The sequence below is a fragment of the Nannobrachium achirus genome, assembly GCF_963921795.1.
Source record: "Nannobrachium achirus genome assembly, chromosome: 24".
Taxonomy (NCBI): Eukaryota; Metazoa; Chordata; class Actinopteri; order Myctophiformes; family Myctophidae; genus Nannobrachium; species Nannobrachium achirus.
In genome coordinates this window covers 39343602-39360672 of record NC_137831.1, presented here as the reverse complement: position 1 = coordinate 39360672, position 17071 = coordinate 39343602, and the positions used below count along the sequence as shown (strand labels likewise).

General features: G+C 41.1%; 1 protein-coding gene across 1 annotated transcript; it reads right to left on the bottom strand.

The window, feature by feature from the left end:
- Window positions 1–1250: 1250 nt before the first annotated feature.
- hsf2bp (heat shock transcription factor 2 binding protein) lies at window positions 1251–16818 on the bottom strand (the record flags this gene model as incomplete). The annotated part of the gene is made up of 9 exons (XM_080720538.1): window positions 1251–1259; window positions 2493–2716; window positions 5709–5812; window positions 6246–6363; window positions 8622–8766; window positions 10212–10361; window positions 11448–11551; window positions 13501–13624; window positions 16768–16818. 9 exons carry the CDS (start codon window positions 16816–16818, stop codon window positions 1251–1253), a joined length of 1029 nt encoding a protein of 342 aa, XP_080576664.1.
- Window positions 16819–17071: the final 253 nt, after the last annotated feature.

The following is a 17071-nucleotide window of genomic DNA, read 5'->3' as shown; positions in this document are numbered from 1 at the left end:
AATGCATCTTTGGGAAAGCTGAACTTTTAACCGAGGCTTCTGTCTTTTGTTAGTTTGTTTAGTTTGTTCGTCTCTATAAATTACAAAGAATTCACCTTGTCTTTTTATTTTATTTTATTAAATATAAACACCAAGGGTTGAAACATCCCTTTTACGGTTTATTTTGTAAACAAACATTGTGGAAAAACACATGAAAAAAGCTATTTACAAAGGTTTCCAAAATGTTCCACGTTTCAGTTACTGAGCTTCATCTGAGTATAAGACCAGACAAAATGTGAGGATTCAAATTCAAACAGTGTTCTCAAAAGAATGCCATAATAAACAACGACATTGATTTTACAACTAACACGAGATCTAGTGTACAAGTAAATTGCAGATGACTAGTAAACAGTATTTACTACTGTTAAAAATAACACTATAGAACTATAAAACATGAAAGGTTTATGCAGTTGAACTTCTGTCCCCCGAGTGGCACTGGCTGTGGCTAATGACAAGGGCTGTGTACACCATGGACGATAACTATAATTATCATAAACCCAGTTAGGCCTAGAATTATTGAATGCTTTAACCAGTGAAAAATAGCAGATATACAAGCTCACAGCACGGCACCGAGTGCCGCGCTGCGAGCTTGTATATCTGCTATTTTTGAAAAAGTCGTGAAAATGTGTGCAAATCTTTAAATATACTTATTTTCAAAGCGAACGTTTGTAACTCAAATTTTGCTTCTGGGTGGTCCCTGGAACTAGATATTTTGAGATGGGGGTCCGTGGCCAAATAAATATCAGTTTGAGAAAAGGTTTGAGAACCACTGACATAGTAGTCTCTCAAGAACAGACTAACTGAGCTCCAGTTAAGTGAAAAGGACCTTTTCTTTGACGATGGCTGGCCAGATTGCTGACACAGAAACATAGGTTTTTTCAAAAAATCTTAGAAGGATTCAAAAGACACTTATAGAATCGGGTAAAAATTCAATTTTTCACGATTGTGAGCTTGTATATCTGCTATTTTTCAATAGTTAAAGCATAAATAACGATACACAATAATGTGTACCTGTTCTAAATGGGTTAAAAAAAATCGTTCTAACTCAAATGGATGGCGGAGTCCTACAATGACAGCAGTGAACTACAGTATATCCTAGGCTTGGGCCCTTTGTTCATTACCTGCTTTTAGGATAACTGGCGGACAAATACTGTACGTGTAAAGACTGCATAGACTTGGCAGGTCCAGGTCTGTCCAGCTTGGAAGCAGTGTCAGCAATCCTGGGAATGTAACATGGAGAAGGAACAACATGGAACAATATTGGACTGCGTTAGAGAGCAGCATTTCTGCCATTCTTTTTTTAATGGCAAAAAAACATGATTATCAGGTATTATGATTATACTAGAAGGAAGATGTGTCATTGAGCTCGTAGATTGTGAGCTTGTAGATTGTAGATTAGTGAGTTTGTAGATTGGCTATTCTTGTGGATTGGTTATTCTTGGCGTTCCACACATAATAGGGATACTAGGGTTCAAGTGGCAGTGTAGAAATAAAAAAAAGTTCTTATCTCACAAAGATTTGGAGGAGCCCCTGTAGTAACTCTTAGGACCCCTAGGGGACCCCCTGTTGAAGACCCCTGACTTGTGGGACAATGGCTGGTCACACCGTGGAGGATTCTCCTTCTACAACACTGCCACCCAGGTGTGGAATTCCCTGACTACCTCCCTTAAAACATGTAGCTCGCTGACATCCTTCAAAACTGCCCTGAAAACTCACCTTTCAGGAGGCCAGAGAAGGAGGTAGTTATCACTTCTCCCATAGACAGGCGAGAGGTGAGCACCCCCCCCCCCCCCCCCCTTACCTTAGCCCCACCACCTTTTTCCCCCCATCCTGTACATAGTGTTTTTATAACTGCGATATTATTGAATGTTTTCTTTGCTTGCTATTTATTATGTCCATGAATTAAATACAGAGGGCTTCCAATGTAAAAAAAAGACAGTAAAAGGTCTTATTTGGGATGTTCCTTTTAGGCAGGGTGTTTAACTGTACTTGTACTGTACTACATTTCAATTCACCCTTTGTTAGCCTTCTGGTTGGTCCCTGACTGACCAACCAGCAGGCTCTATCTGCCTTGTCCCGCCCTGGTTCCGCCTTTTTCATGTTGAATTTGCTAAAACATAATTTTTGGAGAAATAAAAACATTTATAAAACATGCTGAATTACTATACTGCCACTGAGCAGCTCCATTGTACTGAAACCAAGTTTGAAATTAGAAGTGAACATATAGAATAACAATACGAAGCAACTGAATTAAAATGGTAGTGGATGGAGTGTCCCACCGAGTGTCCCACCAAGACACAACAACCAATGGGTGTGAAGAGGGGCGGTACAACGGGCGGGACTTGACAAAGGGTGAATTGTATTGACTATACAGTACTTGCACTGTTCTCCATTTTTGTCTAATAAAATAATCAATCAATCAATCAATCACACACACTGTGTGTGTCGTATACCTGTTGCTCCAGAGGGGGCGAGCCGGCGACGAGAGCCTCCAGGTCCTGCAGCGTCTCCCGGGCCGTCTCCTTGAGGGCCGCCTGGCGGCTGGAGCTCAGCTGCCGGACGCGCTCCAGCCGCTGGGGCTCCAGCAGAGCCGGCCCCAGCTGGGCCACCACGTCCTTCTCCAGCAGCAGAGACTGGAGCAGACGCAGGGCGTTGACGCACACCTCCCAGTCGGCGTCTTGAGAGAGAGAGAGAGAGAGAGAGAGAGAGAGAGAGAGAGAGAGAGAGAGAGCAGTGGTGTAAAGTACAGTTTACAGTTTAGGCATTTAGCAGACACTTTTAATCCAAAGTGACTTACAATAAGCAGATAATAGATCGGCTGTTTTCATTAGTTTTGTGCGACAGAGGTTTCTGCCTGACAGTGACGATATTTTAGTGATTATGATGCGAGGAAAACATTGAGATGATTGCCATTTTGGTTAGAACTGACTGAAAATAACTTTTGTACTTCAAGTTTAAAATGATTCTAAATATAATATAATAACAAGATAACATGTCAGAACATCATCAACAATATAGCAATTGCATATGAATATCAAAAAAACAATATAACCAGTAAAGAAAAAGGATTCTAAAAACCTAAAAAACAAATGCTAACTAGCTTCATGTATGGTCATTGAGTGTTTCAGTAGTGCTATGGGTTTAGGTGGAGTCTGAAAAGGTGAGTCTTCAGTCCACGGCGAAAGCTAGCGAGTGAGTCCGTTGTTCTAAGTGGGACAGGGAGTTTATTCCACAGTTTGGGGGCCAGGAGGGCAAACTGTCTCGGTAGGGCAGGGGTTCCCAAACTTTTTTGTATCAGGGCACCCTATACATATTCTTTTAATCCGAGGCACCCCATACATTATAATTTTCACTCCCAGCACCTTAAATTTATAGAATATCGTCGTTGTCGGGTGGAAACCTTGTATTTCCTAAACCCTTCTTTTTGTATTTATCATCTATAAAATGTACTAAACTAGTGAAAACAGCAGATCTACAAGCAGTAGATCGGCTGTTTTCACTAGTTTTGTGCGACAGAGGTTTCTGCCTGACAGTGACGATATTTTAGTGATTATGTTGCGAGGAAAACGTTGAGATGATAGCCATTTTGGTTAGAACTGACTGAAAACATAACTTTGTACTTGATTCTATGATTCTAAATATTTCTTCAAGTGTCCAAATAAATTCCAAATATTATCAAATGATCTCGCGGCACCCCAGGGTGCCCCGTCACCCACTTTGAAAACCCCTGAAGTAGGGCATTAACGAAAAGGTCGTCAGTCGACTTCATTACACAAGTCGACTCCCACCAGATAAAGTCGAAGTAAAAAAAAAAAAAAAAAAAAAAAACGTTCTATTGTGAAAATAGCAGATCTACATGCTAAAAAAAAATCTCCAGTAAATTCCCGCGGAAAGAGGTGGATATATTTGACAATTTGGACAATGTTTAATTTGCCATTTTAGCGGTATTAAAAAGTCCTTAAATTGGCACTTTAGAAATGTGAAGATACCCTCTATATACACTGGTTTGTTTACTGTTGAGTGAGAAAATAATGTTTCACATTAAGTTAATCATCTGGGGACCCCCCAAAATAATTGGGGGGTTGTGTGTGATGTGATGACGTCACCAAACGATAAAGTCGACTTCAACTCAACTTTTTACTGAGTCGAGTCGACTTGCAAAAAGTCGTTAATGCCCTAGTGTAAAGCAGTGTTGATTTCTTCGACTAAAACTCTGACGAAAAATGTTTGTCGACTGTTTTTTTCCACTGACAAAAGCTACAATAAAAACGAAATAAAAACTACGCTGTGATGACTAAAACTAAGACTAAATATATTGACAATTTCATCAACAAAATAAAAACTAGACTAAAACATAAGGGAGAGACTAGTGGAGAAGAGAGTCATTTTATGTTTGGTTGCTCTCAGGTGTTGCGACACGTTGTGAGCTTGTAGATCTGCCATTTTCAGCACACAAGTGTAAAATCAGTCATTACGATGCCATCAAGGCCTGCCAATATACATTTCAGTTGACTAAATCAACTGTAGATTTAGTCGCCTAAAATCGTATATTTAGCTTGTTTTGCTGTCTTTAGCTAGCTTTGCTGTCACCTTTTTAGGCAGTGACCCCCAAAATAAACATATTTGAACTGGGGGACCCCCACCCCGTCAAGCACTTGGAATTGTAGGTATTACATTTAATGTGACTCGGTTCCACAGATAAATATAGTGGAAATAGCAGATCTACATGCTCACAACGCCTCGCATTGCGAGACGTTGTGAGCATGTAGATCGGCTAAGGATTTTTATACATTTGAAAACTTGAAATGGGATATTCTGCACAATTAACTACTTTTGGTAATTTAAGTACATGTTGATGCCATTACCTTTGTACTTTATACATACCATGTTTTACTTGCTGCACCATCTCCTTCATTTATGTCATTTCAGTGATTTGACGTTATGTTGTTTATGTCATAATTGTAATTGTGCTATTGGCAACACTTGTCAAATGTCACCCCAATAAAGCCTGTGAGCAATGTGGAGTGAGGGAGAAGCAAAGGTGAGGAGACGAGAATGCTTTTCTTTTTTTTTCTTAACCCATTCAGAACGGGTAGACATTATTGTGTATCATTATTTTATGCTTTAACTATTGAAAAACATCAGATATAAAAGCTCACAGCGCGGCACTGCTATTTTTTTTAAATCGTGAAAATTTGAATTTTGACCCGATTCTATAAGTGTCTTTTGAATCCTTCTAAGACTTTTTGAAAAACCTATGTTTCTATGTCAGCAATCTGGCCAGCCATCGTCAAAGAAAAGGTCCTTTTCACTTAAATGGAGCTCAGTTAGTCTGTTCTTGAGAGACTACTATGTCAGTGGTTCTCAAACCTTTTCATGTGAAGGACCCCCATCTCAAAATGTTTAGTTCCAGGGACCACCCAGAAGCAAAATTTGAGTTACAAACGTTCGCTTTGAAAATACATATATTCAAAGATTTGCACACATTTTCACGACTTTTTTTCAAAAATAGCAGATCTACAAGCTCGCAGCGCGGCACTCGGTGCCGCGCTGTGAGCTTGTATATCTGCTATTTTTCACTGGTTAAAGCATTCAACAATTCTAGGCCTAAAGCAAGGATGCACTCCAACTCTCTTGCCTTGATATGGCAATTGGTGCAGTCTGCTCACCTTCCAACAGGTTCCAGATTAGTGGTAGAAGTCCTGGACTCTCACTGATGTACTTGAGACCCTTAACACTGATGCTGACATTGTACAGAGCCATCAACATCAACCTGCAACGCAGAAACAAAAAAACACACCAACTCTCTTAAGCCTCGTTCCTTTTTTTAGCCAATAGGGGTTGGCCGGGTTTCCCAACGCGATTTTAGCCCTTCGTAGCTCACGCATGGTCGTAGAGACCAAGCCCCGATCGTCATGTTCCCGGGTTTACATAGGTTCGGGCAGAGTGACTTATTTAACCCCCTTGCCCCCGTACAACTACATTGTAGCCCTACGTAGCGTGAGCTACGAAAGGCTAAAATCCCTTTGGGAAACCCGGCCATTGGCTATAAGAAATGTTTACCGGTACTTTGGTGGCTAATGTTGACCAGTGGACACACGCGCAAGCAAGCCCACCCACACACACACCCCCACCCACACACACCACCCACGCACGCACGCACGCACACACACACACACACACACACACAACTGAAGTTGTCTTACACTTTGAGCCTGGGACAGACATCAGACCTCATGGTCAGTAGCAGCTGCATCAGAGTGTCAAGGAGGACCTGAGCGCCGCTGGCCAAGTAATCCCGCCCACATGTCACAGCCGCTATATCTGATTGGATAAAAAGGGGGGGGAGCGGGAAAAACAATTATTAATGTAAATAGTATCTTTTCCAGAATATTTAAAACAATTTCCAGGCCTATACAAGTCATTCAGCACAATAATGAGTATTTCTCCTAACTTCTAGTTGTATACATTAGGCTGCATATTCTGCAATCACGCAGCCGTTCGGCAAAAAAAAAAAAAAGACTTATGTTACATATTTCGTGTAAGGTTATAAATGTTTTAGAAAATGTTTTAAACAAAATCAATAGACACAAACTATGCATAGCTAAATCATTTCCATGACTTTCCAGGACCCTTGATCAATTCCAAAACTTTTCCAGTACTGGAAAAATATCTTTCTAATTTCAAAATATTTCCAGGAATTTCATGACTGTGGGAATCCTGTAGTATGGTTTAACTTTGTATCCAGAGACACTGGCAAATAATTAGTTTGTAAGTGGTCAAAGACAGCGGCAGAGGGGAAAAAGAGCAGACCAAGTACAGACTGGAAGGTCAAGTTTATTACTTATTAGCCTCGGAAACCCAGGCTTTTAATTACTTATTGACGGTTCAAGGGGATAAATATCTGAAAACACAAATTGACATGAATCCAAAATACACTGATTGTGCTGTCAAACGATGAAACTATATGGAATCTATGAACAGGTTGTGGGGGTCCCTGCTTCAACTCTCTCTCAACTAAGGGGTCCTTGAACTGAAAACGTTGAAGACTCCTGGATTAGACAACACATTTTTACCGATTAATTTCCAAAACTTTTTCCAGAACTTTTCCAGAATATCTAACCCAATTTCCAGGACTATATCGTCGTTGTCAGGTGGAAACCTCGTATCTCCAAGTTTCAAATTTGTATATTTTTTTCGTGAAGTAAAGCCCTGCTTCATCATACAAGGCCGTCGCACAAAGGTAGTGAAAACAGCAGATCTACAAGCACACAACGCCTCGCGGTGCGAGGCGTTGTGTGCTTGTAGATCGGCTGTTTTTACTTGTTTAAATCATTTTTAAAATGATAAATGCAAAATGAATGGTTTTGGACATACAAGGTTTTCACCCGACAACAACGATATAACAATAATTCAGCGCAATAACACGTTGCTTACTCCTATGTGCAATGCCCAAAGACAGGCATAGCAATAATAAAAGTAGGTATTTTTTTCCCGGACTTTCCAGGACCCTTGATCAATTTCAAAACTTTTCCAGAACTGGAAAAAATATTTTTCTAATTTCAAAATATTTCCAGGAATTTCATGACCGTGGGAACCCTGTAATACTGTAATTGTGCCAGGCCTAGTGAGTAGGGATGGGTATCGTCTGTGATACTTTTAATGATATCGATCGAATGGCGTCGATACTATCGAGTATCGGTTCACGTAAAAACGAACGATACCTCGTTTCGATACTCTGGAACGCACCCCTGGCCGGTCCTATCTGTAACAGTTGGGCTACTGAGAGTTTAACTCTCCTACTGCCAGATTATTTATTTATTTATTGGGTCTGGTGCCATCAAAAAGCGGCTTACCTTTGCGACGTTATAGTAGATAGACAGACGTTTATTTTTTTTATTTTTTTTTATTGTGCAATAGTGCACTTTGGTCTGCCAGGCAGCAGAGGGCGGCGTCATGCGAGAATGAATGTGAATTTGCCTGTTATGTGTTGAAGAAGAAGAAGACCAGTCACTGGCCACAGAGCCTTACAGCCAGAGGAAATCAACAAGGAAGTGAATTGTTCTCCGTTGATGTTAACGCATAATGGATTTTTTACACCATCACCGCGGAAAATGTGTTTACAGTACACGGCCGCGCGACCCCTCATCAGCTTACAGTCATCAGACGAACGAACCGAACGAGCGCCGTATTGGCACAGAGGTCTCTTGGGAATTGGGGCGAACAGGAACGTCCAAAGCGGTATAAGAGTTAATGACTGCTTTAGTAGGCTACACTCGTTACTGTGGAAAATAGCCGACAATAGCCTATAATGTTTATTATTATGATGATTATCCAACGTCTATACTCTCCGCTCCGCCACACTGTGTGATCATCATCATCACCTCTGCTCTACCGCAGCAGCGAGTCCCCACTCTTTCCGTGTTGAAGTTAAACTTAAATAAAAAGCATCGAAAATGGTATCGAAAAGGGTATCGTATCGATTCCCAGGTATCGAAAAAGGTATCGTATTGATTCAAAGGTGAACGATACCCATCCCTACTAGTGAGGGGGGGGGGGGGGGGGGGGGGGGGGTCACCCACTGGCAATGACCCCAGCCACGGCCAGGACAAACTGATGCTCCGGGGAGTTCTGGTCCGTCGTCTCTGCCTTCTTCTCCCCGTCCAGAGACTTCACAAAGCTCTCCAGAGTCTGTCCTGCTACGCCCAGGAAAGACTGCAGTTTGCCCTGGGAACGTCAAACCACAGGTAAAGGTGAACACACACACACACACACACACACACACACACACACACACACACACACACACACACACACACACACACACACACACACACACACACACACACACACACACACACACACACACACACACACACACACACACACACACACACACACACACACACACACACACACACACACACACACACACACACGTTGCCTGGTTGCACATACTGCAGGGCTGTCACAATGACACATTTTAGTTAGTGTTAAATTTATGAGCCATTTTTTTAAATTTAATGTCAGTCTTAGTCCAGTTTCAATCGCCCTTGTTAGTTTTTATCACATTTAGTCAATCTCATCCTGTCTTAATATAGTCAAGTTTTAGTCGACTAAAAGTCTTTTAGTCTTTATATTAGTCCAAGACAACGTCATTTTAGTATTTATATAATTGCTGAAAAACCCAATTTTAAGGAATACAGTACAATATACAGTACAACAAGACCACACCTGGTTATAGAACCAATGATTCTAGTTCAACCAACCCAGTACAACAGTAACAGTAGGCTACACCAACACAACACCTGGCTATCCCAGTACAGCCTAACATTGGCTGGTCAGAACCACCAGCCCAGTAGCTTTTATTTTGTATTAGTTTTTATTTGTTGACGAAATTGTCAGTACACTTAGTCATAGTTTTAGTCACCAGGGCTTAGTTTGTTTTTAGTTTTTATTTGTTGATGAAATTGTCAGTACATTTAGTGTTATTTTTGTCATCAGCTTAGGTTTTATCTAGTTTTTTATTTAGTTTTCGTCAGTGAAAAAAAGGTAGTCAACTAACATTTTTCGTCTTAGTTTTAGTTGACGAAATTAACACTAATTTTAGTTTAAGTCAACACACAAATAATAGTGATTAAGGATTTAATTGTGTTTTTGGCATTGAACTTTGGAAGATTATGAATAAAAGCTTAATTTCTGCATGCACTGGCGAAATATACAAAGACATTACTGACATATTTCATAACTAAATAACTGTTGGTGTATGTTGTAAGCAGTGGTAATAATAGTCAAAAACTATGATTGCATCACTCAAAAAAGGTTGATGCCCAGAAACATGCTGTCCAAAAAAGAATAAATACTGACAGAATTGCAGAGTCTCTGCAGACAAGAGTAACAATGAATTGAGTATTGTGGAGTACAATGGGAGTCGACGGAAGTGTCGTAACTCTCTCTTTCTAGGGGTCTGGGCAAACCCATTCTGGTAGGGTGATTCCCCTGACATCACAGTGACATCAGAGCATGATGTCAGAGCGGCAAACCGGTCTATGGGTTTGCCGCTGTGTACACGTGTACATGTGTAAACAAGGACATTTGGTCGCAATAATTACTCCCAAAACGTACGGTACAAGTGCCATGCAAAAGGAAACAAAACAAAGAACCCCTCTCACATCTGCCAGAATGTCCTTGACGGCGTCCTCCTTCCCAGAGACGCTCCAGAGCAGGGTGCAGGTGGCGGCCCCCAGCCCCACGCAGAACTCTGCCTGCTGCTGCAGCTGCTCTCTGCTCTCCCACAGCTGCTCCCGGAGCACCAGCTTTCCCTGCAGCGGCCATTTTGACAGAAAACTTTGATTTAGTTATAGTCATATTTTAGGAATCCTGATTTGTTTTGTCAGGGTTCCCACACATCTTTACCAATTCATTTCCAAAACTTTTCCAAAACTTTTCAAGAATATTTACCCCGATTTCCAGGACTATATAACAATAATTCAGCTCAATAACGAGTCGCTTATTCCTATGCATAAAATAATCATATTTCAACTGGGGACCTGACGAGCACTAAGAGTAGAGGAATTTTGTATAACACGGTTCTATTGTGAAAATAGCCGATCTACATGCTCACAACGCCGGCTATTTTCGATGTCGATGGGAGCCCAACTTGATTTGGCCGCTGTGGCGACCCCGAAGGTCGCCGACTCGGGCGCCCTAGTTAAATCATTAGAGCATGCCCTGTGCTACATCTGTGCAAAATTTGGCGCCTTTAGACTGATTAGCACGAAATTACCATTCCATCTCCCTAAGGCCCCCGACTAACTTAAAAAGGTGGTGCCATAGTTTTGTACTTTTTCTGGTTTTCATGTGTCTAGGAGGTTGACAGTACTTCATTAGACGCCCTGGTGTGGTTGTTATGAGCAATTATGCATTCTCATTTTATTTGGGTTTTTAGCTAGAGGATGCCACCTGCTGGGTCAGACGTGCCGTTCCAAAAACACCCATACTTATTACATCATAGAATCAACCCCTCCCCTAATTACCATTCACCCACCACATGTGGGTGTGGCTAACTTCAGCTGGGTCACCACCCACCATGACAACCACGCATACCAATGAACTGGTGGGTGTGGCCACATAAAAACATCATTTTAACTCTTTCTGTACACTTTTTGGAAACATTCTTCCTCCTAGTATAATCATAATAGTAGATAATCATGTTTTATAGAGGGGAAAATCATGGCACCTCATCTTTAAATATCTCTCTCTTTGGGAGAAATGACATAGATACAGCCAAGTAAAATAAATATGTGGGAGCGTGAATGTACGGCTTGTGCTGGGCAGCATAACAAGCTTAGAGAAATGCACAAAAACAAATTGATTGCACGTGTCTCACTATCTGCTACCTCTCTCACCTCTCGTTCTTTTTGACACTCGTTCTGCACCATCTCCAGTCGAGAACAAAAGTGAAGGCACTCCTGTTTCAACCTGTCCAGCTCCTGAAATTTGAATTCCATCTCTACACGCACACACACATGCACGCACGCACACGCACACGCACACGCGCACACACACACACACACTTGGGCATTAACGAAATATCAAACCTCGGTTCGAAGTGAAACGGTGAACTTTTATTCTATGTATTCTAGAGCTATGAACTCTGCATATACATTTGGTTCGAAGTGAAGCGGTATATGTTCTAGAGTTCCAGAGCTCAGAATTCTGAATTCTGAATTCTGAATGATTTTATCTGGAGGGCCGAATTGTCATGTGAAGCTTGACCAATCCTCAAAGTATGGTCTCATTGGACATTTTTAATCATCCAATCATCAGACCGGGACGGACACTACACACATATTCTGGACGTACGGGACAGATAAAACCTGTTCATTCTGGACTGAAATGACCATATTATATGGATGTGGGGGACACACATGGGACACACATTTACGGACAGATAAAACCTGTTCATTCTGGACTGAAATGACCATATATGGACGTGGGGGACACACAAAGCCACTCCTTGGAAGCGGCGTCACCGCTTCAATAAGTCGACTCAGTCGACTTACAGTTTACAGTTTACAGTTTAGGCATTTAGCAGACGCTTTTAATCCAAAGCGACTTACAATAAGCAGATACAACATCACAATAATAAACAAGATAATAGGTCAGTACATTAACAGCAATATAACAATGTAAATGGATATCTATCTAGAGAAAAACACAATATAATCAAATGCTAACTAGCTTCATGTATGGTCATTGATTTTACTGTAGTGCAAAGGGTTTAGGTGGAGTCTGAAAAGGTGAGTCTTCAGTCCACGGCGAAAGGTAGCGAGTGAGTCCGTTGTTCTAAGTGCGACAGGGACTTCATTACACAAGTCGACTCCCACCAGAGTCGACTCCCACCAGAGAAAGTCGAAGTTGAAAAAAAAAATCCTTTGTATTTTTTTCTATCATTATTTTTGCTCCATGTGTGCGTCTGTACAGCATTCAAACAGTAGGATTGCTTATTGTCAAGGACAGAATGATCCAATATTACAGTGCTACATTACATTTGGTATAACATGGTTCTATTAAAAATAGCAGATCTACATGCTCACATGCTTGTGAGCATGTAGATCGGCTATTTTCACAATTTCTGCCTCTATATATTTGACAATTTGGACAATGTTTATTTGTCATTTTAGAGGTATTAAAAAGTCCTTAAATTTGCACTTTAGAAATGTGAAGATACCCTCTATAAACTTAAACTTTATGTTGGTTTGTTTACAGTTGAGTGAGAAAACAATGTTGCACATTAAGTTAATCATCTGGGGATCCCCCAAAATAATTGGGGGGTCGTGTATGATGTGATGATGACGTCATCAGACGATAAAGTCGACTTCAACTCAACTTTTTACTGAGTCGAGTCGACTTTCAAAATTCACAAGTCGTTAATGCGCTAACACATACACACAATTATTATTTTTATCCCACGATTTTGTAACCCATTTTCCCCCCAGTGCCAATTGCCTATGCTGTAATCCTGGGCTCTGCTCTCCCTCTGCCGCGCCTGGGGAGACTGACCTCATGCTTCCTTCTATGCATGAGTAGTCCAAGTTGCTTCTTTTCACCTGACAGGGGGGATTTCCCCGGTTTGGACGTAGCGCGTGGAAGGAACACGTTATTCCAACCAGTTCCTTTTCCCCTCCATCAGGTGCCCCGGCTGGCCAGGGGGAGGCAGTATAGAGACCAGGATTACTGCATGTTTTTGTGAGGGTATCTACCCTAGGAGACACGGGGAGAACATGCAAACTCCACACAGAAAGGCCCTACCGCCAACCCCACCTAGGGTGTAGGCGCTGATGACGCAGAGGAGAGAACACGCCCCACACACACACAATTATAACAAATATATGCCACCTTTTTATTACCAGTTTCTCCACCAACAGAACTTACTTTTCTTTGTAGCGCGTGCTCTACGCAGCATTCTATTAACGTCTCTGTTAACCAGCGTGGGAAGGGAATCGCGGAGCTGCATGACCTCTGTGCATAATCTCTCCAAGTCTCTTTTCCTCACTTTCACAAAACCCTCCTGGCTTTCATCCTGAAAGACAAACAAACAAACAAGATATTATCACACTGAACTGTAGCATAGGGTTCAGTGTCTAAAGGCAACTGTTATACCAAGTCAAACAACCATGTTGACAAAAGAAAATGTCACTTTTGTTGTCACGAGGAACTTTGTTGTAGTTGGGATTACTAGACTAGTTCCATTTTAGTTTCAATTTGTCTCAACAAAAAGTGTTAATTGTTGCCAGTAGCGATGGTTTTTGGTTGGTTGGGTTCCCAAATTATTTTGGGGGGTCCCCAGATGATTAACTTAACTCATTCTGGGCGATCCCCGTAGAAACCGTAGATTTCCCGCTGTACCGCGGTGCCATGCCCGTCGATCCCGGAAGTTTAATTAGCTTTAATCATTATAAAAGGATCTGGCTCTTTAGGCCCGCCCCCCTAACTGTATCCGGTCATTTCCGGTCTGGACCGGATCTAGCTTTCCGTATCCGGTCTGAGCCTGGGCCATAGTCCCGCCTCCGTTGGTTTACTGTGTAACTAACAGAAGAGAAAGCTACTCGGCGATGGAACACTCGTTTTTCAATCGGATTTTTGCATTTGGAAACTTTGATCCAGTCTCTACACGCCTGGATTATGATCCCCGCACATATCGTGCGTTTTGTGCGCGAACGTGTCCACTTGTTACCATAGCGCACAGTTGGCTTTTTTCAATGTTTTTTCATGTAAACACTGGCGGATAAGCAGGGATACAGCGTGGCAACGGATATGTCTATTTCAATGAGGTTTTTTTTATTGGAAAGCTGGTCACCGAGTCTACAGTCTACTAGATGAGTCGCGCACAGATTGTGCACGATGCGTGCGCGTGCCCATGTTAAAAGGTAAGGACAATTTGGCAGCTGCTTACTACAGCTATGTTTAAAATGGCAGCAAAATTGTTAATGTGCAACATTGTTTTCTCACTCAACAGTAAACAAACCAGCATAAAGGTTATCTGCACGTTTCTAAAGTGACAATTTAAGGACCTTTCAATACCTCTTAAACATTGGCCAAATTGTCAAATAGCCGATCTACATGCTCACAACGCCTCGCAAACGCAAGGCGCTGTGAGCATGTAGATCTGCTATTTCACAATAGAACCGTGTTATATGAAATGTAATGTCTCAACTCTTAGTGCTTGTCAGGGGGGGGGGGGGGTCCCCAGTAAAAATATGATTATTTCGGGGGTCACGGCCTGAAAAGGTTGAGAACCAACAGTATGTCGCTGTGTTCCTGACCCTCCACCCAAAGGACAGAACCTCATGGGGAGAGACTTCAGCACCTAAAGACAGCACATACAGAAGGGTAGGTACTTTACCAATTAATTTCCAAAACTTTCCCAAAACTTTTCCAGAATATTTAACCCAATTTCCAGGACTATATAACAATAATTCAGCTCAATAACGAGTCACTTACTCCTATGCACAGTGCCCAAAAACAGGTAGTGTATTGCAGTGGTTCTCAACCTTTTCAGGCCGTGACCCCCGAAATAATATTTGAACTGGGGACCCCGGCAACCTGATGAGCACTAAGAGTTGAGGAATTTTGTATAACACGGTTTTATTGTGAAAATAGCCGATCTACATGCTCACAACGCCTCGCAACGCGAGGCGTTGTGAGCATGTAGATCTGCTATTTTCACAATTTCTGCCTCTAATATTTGATAATTTGGCCAATGTTTAATTTGTCATTTCAGAGGTATTAACACAATCAATAACCAAAGACAATGCATAGATATTTTTTTTCCAGGACCTTCCAAGACCCTTGATAAATTCCAAAACTTGTCCAGTACTGGAAAAATATTTTTCTAATTTCAAAATATTTTATTATTAGGGAATAGGATCAGTGGTGTAATTACATGCACTCAAGTACTGTACATAAATACAATTTTGAGGTATTGTTTTTTACTTGACTGGAGAATTTCCGATTTTCTGTACTTTCACTTCTACTACACTACATCTCAGAGGCGAACATTGCACTTTTACTCCTCTACAATTATTTGAAAACTTGAGTTACTAGTTATTCTATAGATTTTGATTATTATCACAAAACATACAGTAGCCTAACCACTTGGAAAAAGCCCATCTACAAGCTCACACTGCGTCACGATGCGACACATTGCTAACTTGTAGATCTGCTATTTTCAAAAGATAATTGAAATGAGACATTCTGCAAGGGTTAATGGGTACTTAATACTTTTTGGTACTTCAAATACATGTTGATGCCAATACTTTTGTACTTTTAGTTAAGTAAATTGTGAATTCCAGTTATTTATACATTGCAGTATTTACTATTGATACTTTTAAGATGTGAGTACTTTTTCCGCCACTGGATACACTAACTCTAATTAGATGCCCTGCTTTTCGGGCACATGTCAATCCCATAATAGCGTCCCGCTCGCATTGTGCACATTTGATCCATTGTACAAATCATAAGATTAGGGTAATTTAAATGTTGTCAGTCATGTGTGTTGTTGTAGTTTTCTCCAGAGAAATATCAGATAATCAAAGCAAATTTTCATTTGCAACTGGCCAAGAATGTATCTTATCCTCCTAAGCTACCTTGTGCACATCAAATAGTAATAACAGTTGTTTACTTAAAATATCTGGATTACATTTACATTCTTCAAAAGTTAAAACCCTCACTAGCCTAAAATGACATCAAAACGAGGCATGGCAAACTATTATGGCCTTCATCGAATGTATATAAAAACATAGTGATTCAAGTATTCATATATTCGTATGCCACAGACTACTTGCCACAGGTGGACACATAATTTACAATAGCTTTAACAATAACAACATTTACAGCACCTATTAGAGAGCATTGATCTATCTGCTTCCATGCTGGATTATCACGTTGTTTTGGTAGATTATAAACTAAATCAGAGGTTGTCAAAGTGGGGTCAATGGGATTGTTCCAGGGAGTCCAAATTAGCCGACTGTGTTGCAGAGATCTGCTATTTTCAACACGTCTTGTAAGACACATGAACAATTTGGAATATTGTAGAAACGTTTCAACAACACAGATCTTGTATGGAGGTCCTGGCTCAAAAGCCTTTGGGGGTCCTTGACCTGGACATGAAAAAAAATGAGAACCTAGCTGATCTAATCGAATCATTCACGGCCATATCTTTACCTTTCCTTCGTGACTACAATCTGGCAGGTTCTTTTCTGGAGCGACGGCCATGGTGTTGATGTTTTCAGGGATTAATCAAGATAAAAAGACACCTGCTTCCCGGGAGGAACTATCATCAAAGTCAACCAATTTGAATCTTCAAAGTAAAAGCATAATGTGCAAAATAAAAGCTCATGTGCAAAATAAAAGCTCCGATTCTATACTCCGTAGTATGACGGTGTCGCTTGCCATAAATCACTGGTGGAAAAGTACTCACACATGTTAAAAGTATATCACTACTGCAATGTAGAAAATACTCTGTTAC